The 22,067-nt window shown below is 34.7% G+C and overlaps 1 protein-coding gene across 2 annotated transcripts in view; it reads right to left on the bottom strand.

Annotated features, from left to right (window-relative positions):
• Nucleotides 1-279: 279 nt before the first annotated feature.
• CIP2A (cellular inhibitor of PP2A) overlaps nt 280-22,067 on the bottom strand; it is a 47,006-nt gene continuing 25,218 nt past the window's right edge. For both annotated transcript variants that reach the window (XM_072614056.1, XM_072614057.1), the window contains exons 11-21: nt 20,955-21,096; nt 19,353-19,452; nt 16,857-16,975; nt 15,356-15,551; nt 14,970-15,044; nt 14,748-14,858; nt 8,780-8,976; nt 5,377-5,490; nt 5,034-5,116; nt 2,825-2,964; nt 280-1,518 (exon numbers count right to left, since the gene is read on the bottom strand). In XM_072614056.1, coding sequence (XP_072470157.1) covers nt 1,348-1,518; nt 2,825-2,964; nt 5,034-5,116; nt 5,377-5,490; nt 8,780-8,976; nt 14,748-14,858; nt 14,970-15,044; nt 15,356-15,551; nt 16,857-16,975; nt 19,353-19,452; nt 20,955-21,096 — 1,448 coding nt within the window. In that variant the 3' untranslated portion in view covers nt 280-1,347. The remainder of the gene's footprint in view (nt 1,519-2,824; nt 2,965-5,033; nt 5,117-5,376; nt 5,491-8,779; nt 8,977-14,747; nt 14,859-14,969; nt 15,045-15,355; nt 15,552-16,856; nt 16,976-19,352; nt 19,453-20,954; nt 21,097-22,067) is intronic.

Here is a 22,067-nt window from a genome sequence, read left to right as displayed (position 1 = left end):
TCCCAACAAGGGATAGAAAAATCAGAAAGATGTGGGGAGGGGAAGATAAGGAATGACTAATATTACACACATTAAAAACTTACATTCACCTAATGAAAAGACAACAGGGGAAAATGGGCTGAAATTATGGCACATGTCCTACCAGAAAAAGATGCGGCCATCTCTGTCCCTGAAATCTACAGAAACAGGAGACTATCCCCTCTCATGTCATTTACGTATATCCCTTTTTGAAATGGGAAAGACTTAAGGAAAATGGCCATGGATGTAGAGTTAAATAATAGAGGGTACTGAGCTAGTTAATCCTTTAAATTCTGCTAAAGCTCAATGACCGATTCTTCTCAATGCCTTGGGCTTCTGTTCTCCCTAGGCCTTGGGCAAAACCCTGGTGAAGAGCAATTCTATTTTGTTTTTGTGTAATAAATAAAATATATACAGATATTTAAATTCTCTAAATATATTCGCTAAGAACCATACAGCATACATATATAGAATGATATTTTTCAATGTACTTTCCTGTAGACATCAATGCCATTTAAGTTTAAAAACTGTACATATATGTATGTTTGTACATATGTGTATATATTCATATCTTAAAATAACCATTACTAGGCTAATATGTTATAATTTATGAATTGTTCAAATGGTTAAAATTCTAAGATATTTTAAATTTATGGACCTTAACTAGAGATAGAAACATGTTTAAATTGCATTTAGAGCAATGCAATAAAATTGTAGAAAGGGAAAAAAATATAAGTACATACATAAAAGTACATCAAAACAGCAGTTACTGCATCCATAAAGTCAATCATTTTTTTTTCCTTTTTTGCTCCAGACCTGTAATTTCATCAGTGGAAAGCTGTTGTAGATTAACAACTTGTTTATAAGTCATATTTTATGACATCTATAGGAGGGCATTATGAGGTTAGGTAACTTGTCCAAGGTCACACAGCTAATATGTGTCAAAAGCAGGACCTGAAGTCAGGTCTTCCCAACTCCAAGGCCATCATCTATCCACTATGCCATGATGCCTCTCAGTTTGGTCAGAATAAAATCATCGGAGAAGCATAATTTGTTCCACTCAAAAGGTCAAACATTATATACACATGGATTATATGAAGTTCTTTACTAGAGTGAAAATAGTTAATAATTTTCCTTGTCATTTTAAAGTCATTACTGACCTTTTTTGGGGACAAGAGATAAATACCTGCACATGCGCGCACACACACACACACACACACACACACACATACACACACACACACACACACATACACACACACACACACACACGCTCACACACATATCAACACACACACATCATGAGACCACAAGTCTTTGGCCAGAGTGCTAGAGGCTGAGGTTCACTGTCTCGGGACTCAGTTTCCCCCCACTCAAGCTGTGGATCATTGCTATCATGTGAGAGTGCTTGTTCAGTTCCTCTTGCTGCTGTTTTACCAGAGACTCTCTCTCTTCCAAACGACTTTCCAGTTGTGCCTTTTGAACCTCCAGGGAAGAAGCCTATGGAAGAACAGAAAAAGAGCTGAGTATGCGTTTTCCCAATGGGATAAGTTAGAATGGCCATGCCTGCCTGAACACGGAAGAATGACAGGCTCCATAATAAAAGGGAAGCTAGATTGTAATGTAGAGAGCACCAGGCCTGGAATGAGGATGATGTAAGTTCAAATCCATCCTCAGAAACTTACTAGCTATGTGACCCTGAGCAAGTCATTTAAATGAGCCTGCTTCAGTTTCCTCACCTGCAAATGCAGACAATAAGTACACCTACCTCCCAGGGTTGTTCTAAGGATCAAGTGAGATAATGTTTGTAAAGTGTTTGCAAACCTTGAAGTGCTAATTAAATGTTAGCTATGTATTTTGCTCAACAATATCAATTTTAATGTATGATCAATCTTTTTATTGTAATGGCAAGAAAATTCAAACCTGTCATACATTGGCAATGCTAAACAAATAAAATTGTACTGAAAAGTGTAAATGAATATACATTATGTGCACTGAATACAGTAGAACTGAAGCATTACCAAAAAAAAAAATCTGTGACTACAAATTCTTCCTTGAATATTTTACCTTTGTTCCTATGCTATACTGAAATACAGCAGCAATAACTGATGTAGGGCTCTGGCCTGGGACTCTGGGCAGGCCAGAAAGCGGTTCTCTCTAGTGGGGCAGTGATGTTACAGAGCTTCAAATTGCAGGTATCATCTCCTCTTTTTCACATAAGTGGTAATGTAAGGAATCAGCAAGTCATGGGTTCTGAGTTACTATAACAACTTAAATCTTTTTTTTAATACACACAATTAGAATAAGAGAACCATATAACAATTTTATGAATTGAAGTCACCTGTATCTGAATTTAATTTTTTACCACTTCTCTATGTGCTATCTCATAAGGTACACACCTCAATATGTCCCTTACTCATCAAGGGGTGGCAGTGATAGACGGAGTCAAAATAATAGCTGGGCTTTCCGAAGTGGTCAACTGCCTCTTAGCTCTTTGCATATCTCCTTCCCTCCTACTATTTCCTCTAACTTGGTGATTCAGAGAGTCAGCTTTGTCAAGCAAATGGTACAGTATAAAATAATTATAAATATAATGCTTTACTGAAAAGTTAAAGATGTTTTTTAATACTATAATAAATGATTCCCTTGTATGAAATAATTTTCTTTGCAAATTCCAACTATTTCTAGACTTTATCACTTTCCAGAATCAAATTACTAAAGAAATATGACAATGGCTCAATGAAGTTCCCTTACTTCACAATAGTTCTTCTCCAGTGACTGCAAATGAAAACTAAAAAATCCTTACCTTAATGCTTAACTCTTTTCTTGCCTGCTCCGTTCTATTTAATTCTTTTCTCAGAATTTCAATAGTTTCTTCCCTATCTTCTCTTTCTTTCTGCAGAGCTCTCAGTTTGTCTTCATGTGCTTTTGTTTTTTGTTTTAAGTCTTTAGAAAAATTTGGAGAAAAAAATGAATTTGTTTTATATTCAGGCATCTCAACACTGATATCATCATGATGGAGATTAAAAGTGATCATGGGCTTATCAAACATGGAAGCCTATGTCTACCTGTGACACGTTTAAGAAGAGAAAGCTAAACGGAAAAGCCTGGCTTTACAAGGTTAGTACTACAGAATGAGGATGATCAAATGTGATCCTATGGAGAAGATTCAGAGCTGGTTTTTGGAGCCTGAAAGCAGAAGAAATTAATAATATTCATCATTCCCAAACATAAAGTGTCAACTATTAAGGCTTTGATTTAAAAAATACCTTTGCTTATCTACAACAGTTCAGTCTAGTCTAGTAATTTTTGCAATACAGAGCTGAAATTCAACTTCCATGATTAACCAGTGGGCATATTGTATGCAACTAAAATATGGCCTAAGTTTCAGTCACTTGACCTTTGACTGTGGAGACTAGCTTGGTTCTGGACTTTCTCCTTGAGATTACAGTGGCCACTTTCCAGTCTCCCATATCCAAACTTCATTGCTAGTGCTACATCTCTTCCCTCTACCTCCCTTCACACAACGCACAGTTAAGATATGACATAAGGGCAATTTTTAGAAAGTTTTGATGTAGGAAGCTGCGAATGTAGGGAATTATGGGAGAGAAAAGACAATTTCAGAAAGGAGTTTAAGATGGGTAGTGACATTTTAAGGATAAGGAAATTGGGCAAGCAATGCGTGAACTGGAGATCTACTGTCAGACAACTCAAGTTTGAATCTGCACTACTATTTATCACTTCTACTAGCTTGGGCAGGTCATTTAACCTGCTAGGTGAGGTTTCCTCATCTTTAAAGTGGGGAGAGGTGAACAGATGATTTTTGGAAAGTCCCTTTCCTGTTCTAGATTCTATGTTGCTCAGTGTTTATTGCCTGCTCTTTCTGTGACAGATTTACACAAACTATTATGCAGTTTAACTAAAAGTTACCTAGTACTGCCACCTGCTGTTACTTTCTGCTAAAGATCACAACGTAAGAATTTCCTCCCATAACTCTCGTGAAAGGAAACTAAGCCCATTTCAAAACCCCACTTCCTTTTTTAGATAGATAAAGCAATCACATTTTCTCACTATCCTGTTGTGATGCTTTTGACTTATCTAACTGAAATAAACCTTATCAGTACTTTATCACATCTCAGATCTATCCTGAAATGTCCTATCCTGAAATCTTTTTAAATATCCACTTTTAAAGCCTTGCCTATTTTCTAAATGGAAACTAAGTAAATGTGTACATTTTTCAAGCTTCAGCTTAAATACCAGTTCAGGGAATTCCTTTCATATCCCAAAAGAGAGAAAGGGGGTACTGCCCAGACGCAGGCAGAAATCTCTTGCACTCATCCTTAAGGTCAGTCCTCTTTTCCTTACTCTAGATCAGATTTAATGACTTAAAAAAACTGTTTCTTAAAGAGACCCAGATACTTTAAGTCACTGCAGTTCTGTTTGATAAATCAAAGCTTGCTACTTATACTCAGTACTCTTGCTTAATCTTGACTCTGGAATTTTGTCTTTGCCTCTGAACATTATAAAGCAGGGAGAACTTCAATTACCAGTTTGAACAACAAACAACGTTTACAGATATAATTGTACTTGAATATGAATATATATGTAGGTATATATACATATCTATCATTTCAAATTTGTCAAAGACATCCTATATCTATGTATTTAAGTTATGTGCAAATATCTAGATTTTTTTCTACTAGATTTTTTCCTACATTCAAAGAATGTAACAATTGCAGTGGCAGACCTAAATCCTGTCATACTGGCACAAAGACACACTTAAGAAACTATATGGAATGTGATTTAAGATTAATGGAAGGTCAATGATAAAACTGGAAAGTAACAGAAAAATAGAATACAATAATTCCTGACTTTACTTAAAGGGGGAAAAAACCCAGCACAGGTAATGACTAAATTTTTTGACTTGACAACAGACTACAGAAACATTTGTACTGACTTGCGAATTTTTTCTGAATTTTAATACTACAATGTTTATATAATAAAAATTTACTTACTTGCTATTACACATTCTCTCTCCACTAGCTGATTCTGTATTTCTTTTCTTTGCTCTTCGGCTTCCATTAACTGAGCAACTGTTCTGAAATTTAAAAATATATATAAAAAAATTCTCAAATAGTCAATGGTTTCCTATTTAAGGTACTTCTTTTCAATGAAATATTTAACATAAAGTTCTAAAGAACAAACATTTACCAGAAATCATAACAGTAGCAGTTTATCTACCAATTTCGGTGATTAAAAACAAGTAATTGCAATAAACACATATCACATCACTTCTTTAAAAGTAAGTAACTTTTTAAAAGAAAGATCAGCAAGAGTTAAAAAAAATATTAAATTTACTTGTCATTTTGTTGCTTGAGTGATTCATTCAATTTTTTCACGGTTTCAATTTGTTTGTTTAGAGAATCACATGTGACCTGCAAATCTTTACTCTTCCTTTCAAAAGCTTCACTCCTGAAAAGAGAAAAGATGGGCTGAAATTAAAGAGATCACAAAGTGTAACTTTCCTCCTACTTACAGTTTTCTAGCCCAACTACACAGAGACAAGTGGGAAAAAATTGATTGAATACGTGCCACAGTCACAGTAACAAAGAACTTCAATTTTAAATGACAGCAAAATGGATAAACTTTGGATCCTTTTATAAAACTATCCAGGATAGAGTATGTTGTGAAACATGATAGGTATAGGCCTACTCATTATAGAAACTCATATCCACCAGGGACATATGTAAATTTTCAAGGAGAAAAAAAAAAAAAGTTCATGTCATGAATCTAAGTTGATTTTGTTTTCCCTGTAAGATGAGGCTTTTAAAAAAATTAAAGTTATTTCAAAATTATACTGCAAATGGTAATTACTACTACTGCCTTCAGTTACTAGTAAAGTTTAGGATTAAAGAGTTATTTAGCTCCTATTCTAATTTTTCTATATTTTTTTTTATTTGCAGGGCAATAAACAGAAGATAATTTATCTTTAGTTACAGAAAACTACTTTTAAAGGACTTAAAGCTCTGACTTCCATGAGTTAATACAAGATACTAATTTACCTCCTATAGACATTTTCACTTCATCTACTGTCTTTTTTCAACCTCAATATCCAGGAAGAAATACCGATAACTTCTACAGACAAATTTTTGGATCTCCTTGACTAAAAATAGGAGACATGCTTAATGCCCATCTATTGGATAAAGGTTATGTTACAGAGGAGGAAAATACCTTTCCAGAAATATCGCATAGTCACCATACATTTCTTGTTCTCTATCCTGCTCCAAATTTCCTTGTTTTCAGAGTACATAAATCCTGCCCAGTTATAATTTCCATAGGTAAGTATGATTTAAAACATATTGCTAACATTATGTTTCAAAATAAATATTAGTCCTTAAGCCCCCCCCTACTCCCACAAAAAAAATTTTTAAGTATTTAAAATTATAAAAAAGATATGATGCAAACATTCTTTCCACCTAATCCTGGCTAATCATTAAGCATGTGATGAGTGTTTGGGGGGTTAGGAAGCTGTGGCCAGACAAAATTTAGACTATAAAAGATTACAATCAGTTCTTACAGAGACTTAAGACTAATATAATACAGCTAAGTTAATTGGGGCAATGTCAGTTATAAGAGGAATGGGAAGAGCTGCTTGGTTACCCTAACCAACCAGTGACGACCAATGTGGAGAACTTATGGTCACCAAATGGATACCAGAAGTCTCTAACTGAAAGAACTGGGGACTGAAGATGGTTCAGAAACAAAAGTCAAAGCATCTAGCAGTCTCCCAGAAGAGATGCTAATTCTCTTCTCTTTACTGACTCCCTGTGTAAAAATAAAATCTGACTCTTATTTCTCCCATAAGTGCTTCTCACAAAAACAAACAAATCTATTGTCCATAGTTGAAGAAGACCTCCCTGGGAAAAGACAGCTAAGAAAATACTACTACGTTAAAAGTATAGAAGGAAAAGATAATTCATGAAATCTAAAATTAGATCATTCCGTACTCATAATATCCCTACCTACCCTTCTACCCCAATCTCCAAATAATTTAGAATGACTCAACTTGGAGGCAGAATAGGATAGCAGAATGAGTACCGGATTTTAAACTCAGGACCTGGATTCAATTCCTGGCTCTATTAATAACTACCAGGGTAAGTCACTTAACTTCTGCAGTTCTGGGTTCTCATCTGTAAAATGAGGTCATACTAGATGATCTCTAAAGTTCCTTAAATCCCTAAAGCTATGATCCAAAGTTTTCACTGTGAAAAATAAGAAGCAACTGGCGGCGCAGCAGAAAGAGTATTAGGCCTGGACTCAAGAAGAAACGAATTCAAATCCAGCCTCAGAAGCTTACTAGCTGTGTGACCCTGGTCAAGTCACTTAACCTGTTTGCCTCAGTTTCCTCATCTGTAAAATGAGGATAATAATAGCACTTACCTCCCAGAGTTCTTGGGAGGATCAAATGAGAACATATCTATAAAGTGCTTATTAGTACAGTGTCTGGAACAGAGTAGGTGCTACATAAACGTTAGCTATCATTACTATTACAACTAAGAATAATATCAAGCAACAGAAGAGAGTGACAAGAGGACTAATGAAATGAGATCTGCATTTTGGCCTTAGCTTTGCCAATGACTTTAGGCAAACAAATCATCATCTAACTACTTAATAATATCATGCAGATAAAAGAGATGATCTATATGAATGTTGGGCTAAATGGGGATTCTTTTAAAGGTAATCCAAGAGTTTGCCATGAAGTTTAAAGTGGGTTGCTTTGTATGTCAAAACAATGCTTATGCATACTGGGAAAGAAATGTGGCGTTTTTATAAAGTGTCTTAACAGACTTTTATTTATAATCATGAACTATGCTAAATCCTGTCTAACCCAAGTCCTCCAAATTTACTGGGCTGATGGGGGCAACAAAGTAGCTCAAGATGCACAGTTAGAGGCCTTGGTTGCTAATCTTCTATGACAGAATTTATGGAATGTAGTAAATGGATGCCATGTCTATAACACAGGTTTGAGGATTACCAGTGAAGTTAGGCTAGCTTTTTAGAAAACAAATGCAATGTAGATTAGTCTCCAATTTATGTACATTTAACACATGAACAATTATCCTAACTGGGTAAAGCTAATCAAGTCAAGCAGTCTGACCGACACTTTGGGATTTCCTACCATCTCTGGTTGCTGTTTTCTAGGATCACCTTCCCATCTTGTTCTTACTTTACCCAAGGCTAGTTCATAGGGGACTTTCAAATGCTCCTCTTAAATCTCAGTAAAGCTTTTATCCCAGGTTCATTACTCCCATTGCCTAGATGAAATTGAGGTAGTGGCAGTAGATAATCCAGAAGTGGAGAGATGCTCCTGGTATTTCAGTTTTGACTTCAGAATGAATTTTCCCACAGAAACATGGGTTACACATAGTGGTTAGGTTTTAGAATGATAGCATGTCACTCCTTTGCCTAATGGATGAATTCCCTCTAAAACATCCCAAGTCATCAGTCATTAGCTCTTTGAATAGCTCTAAAACTACTACAGAGTGTTATGTACCAGATACATTACAAGCTAAAAAGGGGTTGGGGGGCTGATTTAGGAACCTAACTACTTTTAATAACATTGTTTCTTTGGGAAAATGAATTCTGAGTTTCAATTAGCTGACTTTTAAACAAATGTTAGAAACACAGCCTATTTGTAAATTAGAGCTGCCTGCATTTTACATATAAGATACTGATGTTACACAGAAATATTTTGCTAAACCTCTGAATAAGGTCCATATAGGACTTTTTCAGCACTTCATGTTCTTCAGCCACAGTTTGCAACTTCCTGTTATGCTGAAAGAGATGCTCAATATCACTCTGGACCCGCTCTGATTCAATCTGCTGTGATTTCAGTAACGCTCCAAGCTCTTCATTTTTTCTCTCAACTTCTCTCAACATAGAAGCAAGGGTCCTCGCCTTGAAAACAAAAAACAAAAAACACGAGAATCCAAACTGTTATATTGCCATGTGTTAGCATGATTTACCTCCACTTATTCAAAACAGGCATATTTTGTGATTTACTTTGCAATCTACTTCATGGAATTATGTGCCAAATCAAGGTTGTCACACATGCTTAGTAACTTCTGATACATTTGAAATCTTTCTTCCAAAATGAGACTGGATAGCTTAAATTAAGTACAAAAAAATAAACCTCTCCATATTTTGTCACCATTATCAGGATGAACTTTTCAAAAATCTTCACACATAAATCAAATCTCAATAGAAGTTATACTGCTTAGAGAATTGTGGAGAGGGGGCATTTTTAAATAGCTGATCTAAAACTATATTATAGTTTTATAATTTTCTTGACAGTATATTTGTCTATATAACTACCTATCTAAAAATATATATATATGTCTGAACATCTATAAGCAACTTAAAGCAGAAGACCGTTAGGTAATTATTTACAAAACTGGCTGAATATTATGATATTTGGCAAAGGTGCAATGTAGTAAAACTAAAAGATGCTCAGTTTCTATTTGGAAACAGCTACATTTATTTAAAAATGAACTGTAGTTATCCATAACACACAATTCACTCTATGGAGACTTGGCTCTTCCATTTAACAACTCTCTTTCCTATGTTTGGGAATTTTGAATCTTTTCATAAAAAGTTAAATAAGATCCCCAAGGGCAAAGGCTCTGCATGTGAGAAAAGGTGGAATAAGATCCAAAAATGGTACTCAAACTTTTCTTTTCCATCACTAATATGCGTCAGGGTCCGTTTTTGTTTGGTTTTCTTTCTCTTTTTTTTTTAACTGAGAATGAGAGAATAATTCTGCTGACATTCCTCAAAGTAAGCTCCAATTAAGAAGTACAAAAATTGAGGCACTTTAAATTCCAATTGATATGCAGAAAATGATATGCAATTCTGACTCATTCAAGCCCCTTTTTGCGTAAGTTTGCTTTGCTGGTCTCTTCACTTTATTTTCTAAAAATACCTTTTGACCCAGAGAGTGAATTGCAAAGACGGCAGTTGGTTTTCATATTCTGGACACAGTAAAGGGACTAAACTTAGTCTCTAAAACTAAATATTAAAAGAAAAAAAATTTTTTTACATAAATCTTATATTTAAGAAGTATTTTCCTACCAAAGCAAAAAAACCCACAAGTATAAGATTATGAAGCAGTCTACAAACAACAAGAGGCTAGGCAAATATATAAAGTTAAGAGATAATGATAAGAGGGAAAAATCATTTTCCATTTAAAAAAAATTAAAGTGTCTAAGACAGAAAATAATGAAGGAAGAATAGTAGCTATAATAATGGTTTTCAGATCTGGCAATAATTGCTATTCAAAAAACAAATCAAACAAATAAAAACACAACAAAACAAAATTCATCTAAGGGGGTTAACCTCTGTTGTTTCTTAAATCCCTTTCTTGATTTTAAATGCATAAAATCATACACACATAGGATTACAAAGAAAATCAATTATATTTACATATATATTTATCAATTTTTTCCCAAAAGTTTATGGACCCAAGTTAAAAACCTCTGCTATAATTTTATTTCACAGACCTAGTATCTTGTGTACTCTTCTTTTAAACTGTTTTGCTTGTAAGGTGGATGAAATAGGAGATAGTTAATAACACACAAGATAGATCCAGGCTAGATGAATTTGTATGACTGACACAAGACTATAAAACAAATTATCTGAACAGGAAAAAAATCAACAAGTATTTATTAAAAGTGACAAGTTTTCAAATTCAGCTCAACTTCAATAATTTTCAATGTTATCAGCTTAACATACCATTAAAAGCAAAATGAATCTAGATAAAGTCTTGATTCTACCAGAAGAAAATAGAGAAGTACATGGTATATTTTGTAGAACATCTTTATTATGAAGATTTTAAGAGAGATTTAAAAGACTATGCTATCTGAATCAGGAAATGAAAACAAATCTCATTCATTAGTGAATTGCTCAGTTCAGCACTAAAGTAAAAACAAAGTTGAGGTATTGGTTTGAAAACAGCAATAGGCAAATCAAAAGAACAATTACCTATTGTTGTACAACACTATGATTTGTATGGTCAAATTTTATTATAGAGAATTCCAAATACTTTACCATGGTGTAACTGTATATATGGAATAAGTTGGCCATCAGCTAAAGAAGGGAAATATTTTTGCTCTACAAAGACTGTTTTATAATATTTATTACAATGTGATTTGCTTTGCAGAAAATTATAGATTATGAGCAATAATACCTCATAAAAAAAGAGAGAAGCAGGTTAAAGGAATCTTGGAAAGATTTTATTCATTCAAAGTCATCTTAAGGGGATTTAAGTTGAAACTAGAAGGAAGACAGAAATGGAAAAGATATGTAAAATTTTCTGGAGACCAGATCACTTTATCTGACCCAGGCTAGAAATGCACTGATCACTCACAGACCTGACCCCACAGTTAGTCAGCACAGGAGCTCTGACTGGCTGCATTTCTCACCTGAGCAGGTTCACCACTCCTTAGCCCACCCTGCTTGCTGGCGTTCATTATGCTGGTGCTGAACTTAGTGCAGAAACTCAACTGACTTGGCCCACCGCAGTTCAAAACTCCAGAGTTCAAACAATCCACACAATGCCCAATTTCCAAAATTAAGAAAAAAAAAACTTTTCCCCATTAGGAAAGTGGAGCTACCACACCTGAACTCTTAACACAATTCTAAATAAGCACAGAGAGGAGACAGCAGTGTCAATAGAGGACAAATGTGGGGAAAGCTGCAGAATTAAAACAAATGTTGTAGGGAATTAGAGAGGATACAATTGTGTGATTGCGGAGGGATTAATTCCAAAGCATTTATTTAAGGAAGGTAGCTCTTATGCATAAATCAAAATTATTACAGTTTACTGGAAAGACTGAACAGAGAAAAACTGTATTCAATAACTCCCTTATAATTTACTATCAGGTGAGGCATAAAATAGGAGCACTGTATGCTGAATAAATGTGTCCACCACAGTCATGGGGGGTATCTAACACAGAGCCCAAGTTGGAGAAGGATTCTTTGTAGATTGGTAAGATCCTCTTGATAGGATCTGTGAATGGCATCATACTGGTTGCATCAATCAACACTGCAGAGTCTCCTGCATGAGATTTGTAACTATTAAAAAGATTCTGGCCTAATCATACACAAGGAAAAACCAAATGGATGAAGAATGTCTTCTATCCCAATTATGAGCCACTACAACATAATGACAGAGGTCCAAGATTGCTTTTGAAAGACTGAAAAGCTTCTTTAATGATCCTATACTCTTCCTCTAAAATAAAAAGCCATCTTTTTAATTTCAATAGCCTACCCGTGCTGTTTTACAGCAAGTAATGCAAGTCTTCTAAGCATCACTGAGAAAGAGATGGAGAAGTATATGGTATAAGAGCAAGCTGAAATATAAAGAACTACAAAGAATTGGAATAATGATTTCACCAAAGAAAATGACTCAAAAAGATGGGGTGGTCACATGGTAAGAACAAAGAATAAGCAATGATGGTCTATGGTTTCCACTGTTATCTTTGCAATGCCAAGTGATGCCCTGTGGTAAACTAATGGCAGGATATAAGTAAAGGCCACAGAGTATGGGCAGGCATGTACAGGCTATGATCTGAATCATCTAAATGAACATTTACATTGATAAGATCACAAAGTAATATGAGTAATTAATGTAGAATATAAGGAGGTGGAGAATATCTATAAAGAATCTGATAAGCACTTCCAAATTAGATAAACATATCTTTCAAAACTCAGTGACTTCAATGCAAAGATATCAACTAATTAGTCAACAGAATTTATTAAGTACCTACAAGGTACTGGAGATACAAAGACAAAAAAATGAAACAATTCATACTCTAAAAGAGCTTATTTTTTTTTTAGGGGAGACAACATGCATGTCTCCAACTATACATAGATGAAAGATATACCAAATAAATACATGCAGTTAAATACAAGGCATTTAGGAGTATCAGGAAAGGTTATGTGAAGAATTGGTACTTGAGAAGAACCTTGAAAGAAGAGATTTCCATGAGGCAGAAGTAAGGAGCAACTGCATTCCAGGTATAGGAGACAATCATTGAAAGAATGGTGGTACCTTCCCACCCACCCACCCAATAAATAGGAAAATGTGGTTGAGCAAAACACTAACTGAAAGGACCTCTTAAAATAAGGTGTTTTTGTACATATACTAAAGTTATATGAGTCCACTAAAGATGTAACAACAGAAAACTTTGTTCATCAACCCTTTGATTACTAGTATCAAACATGGCTTAAAAAAGGGAGACATATGCTCACCATGTTGCCATGGTCATGGAAGATATCTAGTAGAGGTTCCAAATATAAAAGGGAATCCACATAGATAATGGTCTTTTTTTGTTTTTACTGATTACATCAAGCTCTACAATATTGTAGAACCTCCTAAATTAAATCTATTCTCACTCAAAAGAATCTGCGTTAATTATTCACACAGAAAAAAAGTATCAATTGGATAAAGAATGCCTTTTGTTCAGACTACTATATGAACTGGAGGGGTAACTCATAGAGCTGGTCAACCAGTATTTCTTTCTTGGACAGACACTACAGATAGATAATAAATTGAGCTGCAAGTCTTCAAATATTATAATCTTCAAGGAATAAGAATTGTAGGTCAATCCAATGAGAATGGAAAAGTACACAAATAGAAGAGTGGCAACAGAAAAACAATATAAAGGATACAATCAGAGGCGTAGGTCTAGAAAAGGTAACAAGAGGCAACAAGAAAGGAGAATCAAACGACAGACTTCTGCTCTCATGATATCCAAACAACGTCCTAAGATCTAATCACACTGAATGGACTCTGGTAATGCATTAAGAAGAAGGCATGGGCAAAAGTCACCAAAGATAAAGATATAGTTGGCTTGCATTTGCAGCAGGAGTACTCACACTGATGAAATTACAGAACCACTAAAGTACTCATATCTTATTTCTCACAGGATTTTGCTAACTTCAATCCTAGCCCATTTCATCCACTCTATACTTTCCTGACACCTAGCACACCACCGTGTGAACAGTCAGCATTAAATAAATATTTGTTGACTTTTTTAGACCTATACTCTCTTTTCCCCACCACTTTTTATTATCCCAATTCAACTGAAAGATTTGCAAAGTGTCTATCAGGTGCAAAGTTCTGGGAATACAAAGAGATAACAGACCTTTCTCTTAGACCTTGTCCTCAGCAAATAGCTTTCATCTTCCATTATAGATAAAAACATAAATACTTAATCAAAATAATATTGTTTTTATTAAGCAATTAATTGCTATATTGACAGGGCATTGTAAATATGTTTTTCCTCAAGAATTCTAAGTTTAATGGAATTCATCAAAACCTGAAAAGTAAAGTAGTTAACTTTAGGTCAAACCACAGTATATCAAAATAACTTTCGTAAGTAAACTCTATTTGAAAATGGAATTTTTTAAAACAGAATTACTTATCAATGCCATCTTATAACATTAGCAAATCTATTTTGTGCTTTAAAAGGAATGACTCCAACTTAAATACTATTTTTATTTGGTTTGATCATCCTATGACTCCCACAGTTTATTCAAGTATTTCATGCATATAAGCCTTGTATGCTTGTCCTTAAATATTTCCCATACTCTTAAACAGTAAAACTTCTGCTTTACCTTACTTTCCTCATATCAACATCAGATTGACATATACAAAACATACTCACTTCTGATTCAGCTTGGCTTCTTTGACAACGGTACTGAGCAATCAATCTATCAGCCTGTGCAAGGGCTAAGGCCTTTGCTTCCAAAAGATCCTGTAACCTACTTTCTTTGGACTGTAAAAGACAAGAACAGATATGAACAGTATTTATTTCTAAAGAAGAGTATCCATACAAAACCAAAATGCTGTCCGTATTCATTCAAGATACAACATGGCAATTACTCACTGCTAACGTAGACAATTTCATTTCATAGACATCCATTATGTCAGATATTCTCACATCAGACATCTGCTCCTTCATCTGTAGAAGCATTAACATAGAAAAGAACAAGAAACATCATTTGGACTTAGTTGTAAATCTAGCATAAAATAATGTATAAAAAGTCAACCAGTTTTGTTTTTTTTAAGGGGGGAATCACAAACATTATGCACTACCCTAGCTGCTACCAGAGACTACTTTGTATGAGATCAATTACTGTAAGAATTCATTTTGGTTTGTTTTTTGTTTTTTTACATAGACTTAATATAGGTTTTTAAGAATAAGTTCTGGCAAAAGATTTCCACATGAAGTCATTCTATTTTATCACATGATAATTAGCAAGTATTATTCACCTCCATTCCAGTCTGAAGTTTCTGTATTAGCTCCTGAATGTTTAAACCAGGGATGCTATCATTTGAAAGGTGAGAAGTTGAGCCCTTTAGAGATGCTGAAAGAGTTGGAGTTACTGACTGCACATGGACTCTTTTGGGCACATGCTCTGCTTCCTGGTGTCTATATGCATTGTTTGCTGCAATACTTTCACCAAGGCTGAATGGAAAATAAATCAATGTAAAAAGTAAGCCAAAAGGTAGGATAATATAATCATATATACACACAGGATTATAAAGTAGTCTAGCCCTATTTTTGCTAGTCCTTGTAAAATACAAGTCTGCAAATGTTTTCTGTGATGATTTTTTTGGCAAACAAATCTGGAACATAACTCCTTCCCATCCACAACAACGTTTTCTATGTTGATAATCTACAGCTTATAACAACCCAACTTACAAATCTAAGTTCACCTACACAATAAGTTGGCCAGTACTATACCTAGGTAAGGAGGCAATTCTTCTGTGGCTAGAATCCTCCACAGTAGCTGTAGAAGCTTAGTGTTTGTGTTTCTTCTTTCCCACTAGGACATACTACAGACTTTGCGGAATTATTTAATGATGCTATGAGGCTTTTTTCAGTATTTATTACAGGAAATGTTACTGCATCATTTCAATATTAAATTAGCTCACATTTGCATGAAGTAAAATGATCAAAACTGGACAGGAAACCCTCAAAACAGGTTTACCCTAAACTACTACATCATAAATCATGATACTGCTTAATGTGGATCTATATCAGAAGAGAGAAAGAGACTAGACCTATGATTCACTGGTATAGGGAATTCGTGGATTAGGAAACTTACTATCTTAAGAGAATCTGCACTGAAAAAAGGCTTGCCCAGGATGACAAAGCAAGTATAATTAAGATTCAATTAATTAAAAAATTAATAGGACTTAAACCTAGGTCTTCCTAGCTCCAAAGCCAGTCCTCTATCCATTATATTATGCTGCCTCTCCTATACATATATAGACACATCCAGAATCATTATCAGTGTTATTTCAGGAACACGCATTGATTAGGACTTTGCTAATTCAGAATTTGAGTTATTTGCTGCTGGGTGAGTTAAAAATGACTTCTGTATTAACAAAAGCAAATTAATAATGTTAAAAGTTCACAATGAACTGTATCTGCTTAAGAAAACAAACCTCTTTCAAAAATCACTTTTTGAAGTATTCTACATCTACTGGTATACAAATAACTACACACTACCATTTTCTCTTCACTAAGAGAGATCCATCAGGGCTTTACTTAAAAAAAAAAAAAATCATAAAAATTTTGATTTCTCTTCAATTTTTTTAAAATTAACTTTTCCCTTGATTATTCTAGATTAATAAGGTGTTACAGTATTTCCTTCATATGTTTATATAATTTTATTGATTATATCCCAAAAGTTTATATATAAGAAATTCAAGTCGTTAAAGAATATTTTTTTGTTAGTAATACAAAGAACCATAATTCAATTACACTATGGCAGGGAAGTCTGGTAATGGTGCAGCTTCCAGTAACAGTCCAAGTCCACATTGTACTTGTTCCCTGTTCTCTGATGTTAAGGCAAAAGCTAAAGGAGTAATCAAACGCTGATCCTAAACAAAGAAAAAAGGACAAGATAAAAGTCAAGTTAATTAAGAGGAAGGGAAACACACTCTCCCCGGAAAATGGGGGTGGGGGGAGGGAGGAAAGCACAAAGGAGGGTAAAGGAAAGGAGGGAGGAAGGGAGGGACAGAAACAGAGAGAGAGAGAGCTATTGATAGAAAGGCTATTAGGTGAAGATAATGGTAATAAGACTTTAAAGGAGATCCATAAAATATTTTTAAAACTCTGACTTTCAAGTTGTATTATTATTCTTTTAAAAGGAAAGAACTTTGTACTAAGGGACTTCAACAAATACACTGAACTCCCTCAAACACTCTAACCTCCCAGTTCCTCACCTTAATTATTTCCTATGACCAAGTCCTCCGCCTCACTTTGGCTAAGCACAGACATGGTCATAAGCTTGACCTTGCCAACATCCACAAATGCACAACTTATATGTTCATAAATTCTGTAATTCTTTTAACTGATCACAATCTGTTGTCTTCTTAGCTCTCCCTCTCTTACACAACTCTAAAAGCTATTCTTTGTCCTCACTTTTCCTTCTAATCCTTCCACCCCTCACTCCTTTCCCAGACCATCACACCTACCATAGCTACAGTCTCCCCTTCCTTACCCATCTTAACCCCCTGATGAACCAGTTCAACTATATACTGTCTTCTCTCTTGAGTCCCTTGCCCCCTTATCCTACTGAAGGTCTTGCCCTGCCAACAAGTCTTGTCCTGGATCACTTCCACTGCCTTTACTCCTACTTGCAAGCTCCAAAATGAAGTTCAACAAAATCACAAATGCTGACTGGGTCTACTACAAATGTTACATTAATTCAACTGATCCCTCATTGTGACAAGGCAGTTTTTTCCACCTCCCTAAATCATAAGCTATTCTACCCATCACAGTAGGCTTCCAAATCTTTTCATCCCCCTTCCTCAAATCCCCCACAGCTCCCTCTCCCCCCACCATACACGTTCTCAGGTAAGAGGCCTCACATTTCACTGAAAAGCTGAGGCTGTTTGCTGAGAGCTCCCTCATCTCCTCTTCATCTCACATCACTAAGATGCCTTCTGACACCTCCTCCATCTTCACCCTTATTTCACATGAAGAGGTAGTCAGTCTCCTTGATAAAGCAAGCCCTCTACAAGTGATCCTATCCCATCCTGTCTTCTCCAGAAGACTGCCCCCTTTCTCATCTCCACTCTCTCACTTATCTTCAATCTCTCCTTCTGAAGCTGCCTCCTTCCCTGCTACCTATAAACATGCCCGTGTCTCTCCACCCTCAAAAACCCCTCACACTCGAGCTTCACTATATATATATATATATATATATATATCACTATATCTTCCTATATCTCTTCTCCTTTTTCCAGCTAAACTCCTTGAGAAAACTACCTACAATCAATGCCTCTACATTCTTCCTAATTCCTTAACTCTATGCAGGATCTCCTCATTCACTGAAACTGCTCTCTCCCAAAGTTACCAGTGATCTCTTCATCACCAAGTCTAAAGGCCTTTTTCAATACTCTGACGCTGCAGGTCACTGTGTTCCTCTTGATACTTTTTTCTTTAGGTTTTCATGACACTGCTTTCTTCAACTTCTTTTCATACCTGTCTGACCACTGGATTGTGAACTCAAGGGGAGGGCTTGTCTTTTTCCCTTCTTTGTACTCCTAGAACAGAGCACAGTGCTTACTTAGCACACAGTAAACACTTATTAAATGCTTAGTGACTAAGCATTCCTTTTCAGTCTCTTTTGCTGGACCCTTCATCCAAGTCATGCCCATTAATCATAGGTATTCCACAAGGTTTGGTCTTGAGTCCTCTTCTCTTCTCCTTCTATACTATTTCACATATACTATACTATCTCCTCAGTTCCCATGGTTTCATCTACCATCTCTAAATAAGTAGAGTCCCAGATTTATTTAATCAGTTCTAACCTCTCTCATGACCTCTAGTCTCACATCTCCATTTCTCTACTAGACATCACAAACTGGATATCTCGTAGACATCTTAAACTCAACACGTCCAAAAACTGAACTCATTATCTTTCCCCTAAAACTCTCACCTTCTCCTGTAACTTCTTTAGTACTGTGAAGAGTATAAGCATTCTCCTGGTCACCCAGACTCAAAACCTAGGTGTCATCTTTGACGCCTCACTCCCTTACTGCTCCCCCTATCCAATCTGCTACCAAGTCATTTTTACCTTCATAACATCTCTCATACATATACCCTTATCTCTAGCATTTACTACCACCACGTCAGGGCCTCATCACTTCACACCTAGATATAAGTATATGAAAATAGAAAAGGAAAAATTTTGGAGCATATATTCAATTATGATTAAATATTTCTATTTGAACTTTAAAAAAAACCTACCTGAAGCATTTTGTAGAAAGTGACTTCCATACCAGGAATCAACTGTTTAAGTCTACTCATAAGATCAAGTGTTTTCAAAATGACATCCGCAGCAAGTTTGCTTCAAAAATGACAAAATATATATAAATTAGAGTATTTAAGGTTGATCAGCTTGTTTTTTCACAATATCTCTGAAGAACCTGATAAATCATACTTATTTCCTTTTAAACCATGGAAATGGTGAGAATTATCAATAATACAAGGTGTCACATGACAGTCCTCTAAGAGATAGAAATCTTTACAATCACAGTTCAAATAATAATAGAAGTTTCTTTCAAGTTTTTTTTCTCCTGCCCCTTTACCATAAATATACTCCAAGTTTCTACACCAAAGCTAGGAGTATTGTCAATGTGATTCATTTAATTATTGGTTTCCTTCTTCAGACTATATCCTCAGAACAGAAATGATTAGCTTAGGATGACTTAGCAGTACTGTCATTCAACTAGGCTTCTATTTTGTATTAGGCTCTGTACTATACTGTTTATACTTGGAAGAAGGTACAAAAGATACGATAATACCCGTTGGAGGAGTTAATCATTTTTTTAAATTACCTATTCAAAATTTCTGTATTGAGCTACCCATGAATTTGTCCAATTTCCAAACATATATGTTAAGAACATATTACTATCAAATTGGTATACAAATTTTAAATGAAAATGCCAAATTCCACCCCAAAGTTTATTTCTTGATATCCCAACGCAGGAAAGGTACCCTCTATTGGTGATGGATTTCCCTGCAATAAGATTCCACCTTTGTTGCACTGAGAAAGTATTAAAAGGCACTTCAGAGGGAAAAAAGTATTTCCCAATGGCTCCCAAATTTTAACACATCTCTGTACCAAAGAGCCAAAGATTATATAGTAGGGTATTAGTAAGAGCCCTCTAGAAGCCAAAATTATCCTTGCCAGCTCCAAAACTGATTTTGCTATTCTTATTCCTTTCCATTTCAACATTCATGTTATAAAAAATCTAAAGTCATTATTTTGGAATGACATACCTTAAGTATCACAAAAATGTTAGCAAAAAACAAACTTTTACTTTTTTCTGTGACTTTGTCTATATTAAGGGTTAGAGAGGGGGAAAATTTTGAAGACAAAACTAGCATTTATACTCTCAGCTCATAAGAATTCCTCATATTTGGGAGAAAAATCATTAAAAATATTTTCAAAAGTATAACTTACTTTTACTTTGAAAGCATTATTTCTGATAATGTAGATATATTTTCATCTGTATTTATGTAAAACAAATATATGTACATATATAGATACATAGATCTCTGGTAGATTCATCTGAGCACAAAGCTATGATGCCCAACTTTTTTAGGAGTTGATAACTATAACTACCATGGTTTTATTCTCACAACTCCCATCCCACAATCAAAGGACTGAATGACAAATATTTAGTTTTTAAATTAAAAAGCAAATTTGAGAGTTTCTAGATAGGTTTTCTGTCACTTCTTGAAATAAATGCTTATTATATCTTTAGAAAACATGTCTAAGAATAACTAGCTGAATTTTTTTCCCATAAGCATGAATTCTTAAAATATTTACTTTAACACACTCACCAGAGTTCAGAATCTGCTACCTTTGTTCCAAACTCAATGTCAATCTTGCTACATGAAAACTGTTGTTCTATTAGAGTTGTACATCTGAGCACAGTCAATAGTTTAGCAACATGCATTTTTAATGTATCATCTCCACACAAAGGTAGATTTAGTTAAGGAACAATAAGACATGAAACAATTTTTAAAAACTCCTCTTAATTATAGTTTATTACCTTATTAATAAGCTATTAATAATGAGAGAAAGTTAGTGTTAATAAATCTATTTGTCTCATCTATGCTACAAAATGACCTAATTTTGTTTAACATACTGGTTATCTTGTCAGGCTCTTCTACTTAAGTTATATTTCGGAGTCATGATGAGTAATTAATCCATATTGTGCCTGAGTGTATTAAACAGGAACAAAGAAATGAAACCATATGTCCCAACTATTTAGAAAAAGGAGGAGTGGGAACTAAAAAGAGAAGATTGTTCAGTAAATAAGACAACTTGAGTAAAGTAAGTTGTTCTAAAAGGATAAGGTCTGGTGAATAAGACAGTTGGCTGAAATAGAGGTTCTTGTTAGTAACAAAGTGGAATGTGGATTGCTTATCATCCGAATTACAGAAGCTACAATAGTGGAACAACTAGAAGAAATCCAGAGTATTATTTTGTACTTAGAGAAAAAAAGAAAAAAATCTAGTTTTATAGTTTATCTACTTTAGTCAAAAAATTATTTAAGCACTGTTTTATGACAATTATATTTCTTTACAACAGAATGCAAGCTACTGAAGAGAGATGGTTTCATTTTCATCTTCGTAACTCTAGCAACCCAGCATGATAACCAGACGTGGTGAGGGCTTAACAAATATTTCTTGAATTGAAATACACATCAACAAATGCGGCAGTGTATCCATTAATTCATTGTAATTTATTTCAGCAAACATTTATTAAACATCTACTATGCATCAAACAATGTACTAGAAATAGAATAAAGGGGGAGAACAGTTTCTATTCTCCAGAAAGACTTACTTTTTACTGGAGGCCCAAAATATGTAAACAGATACAGTGGACTCACATTTTATTACAGGTTATATTCTAAAATCAGTGTCAAAACAAAAATTGTAGTTGTTTTC

This window comes from Notamacropus eugenii, chromosome 5 (assembly GCF_028372415.1).
Source record: "Notamacropus eugenii isolate mMacEug1 chromosome 5, mMacEug1.pri_v2, whole genome shotgun sequence".
Taxonomy (NCBI): domain Eukaryota; kingdom Metazoa; phylum Chordata; class Mammalia; order Diprotodontia; family Macropodidae; genus Notamacropus; species Notamacropus eugenii.
Note: the sequence above shows the minus strand (reverse complement) of the source record. Positions and strands in the feature narration are given on the sequence as shown.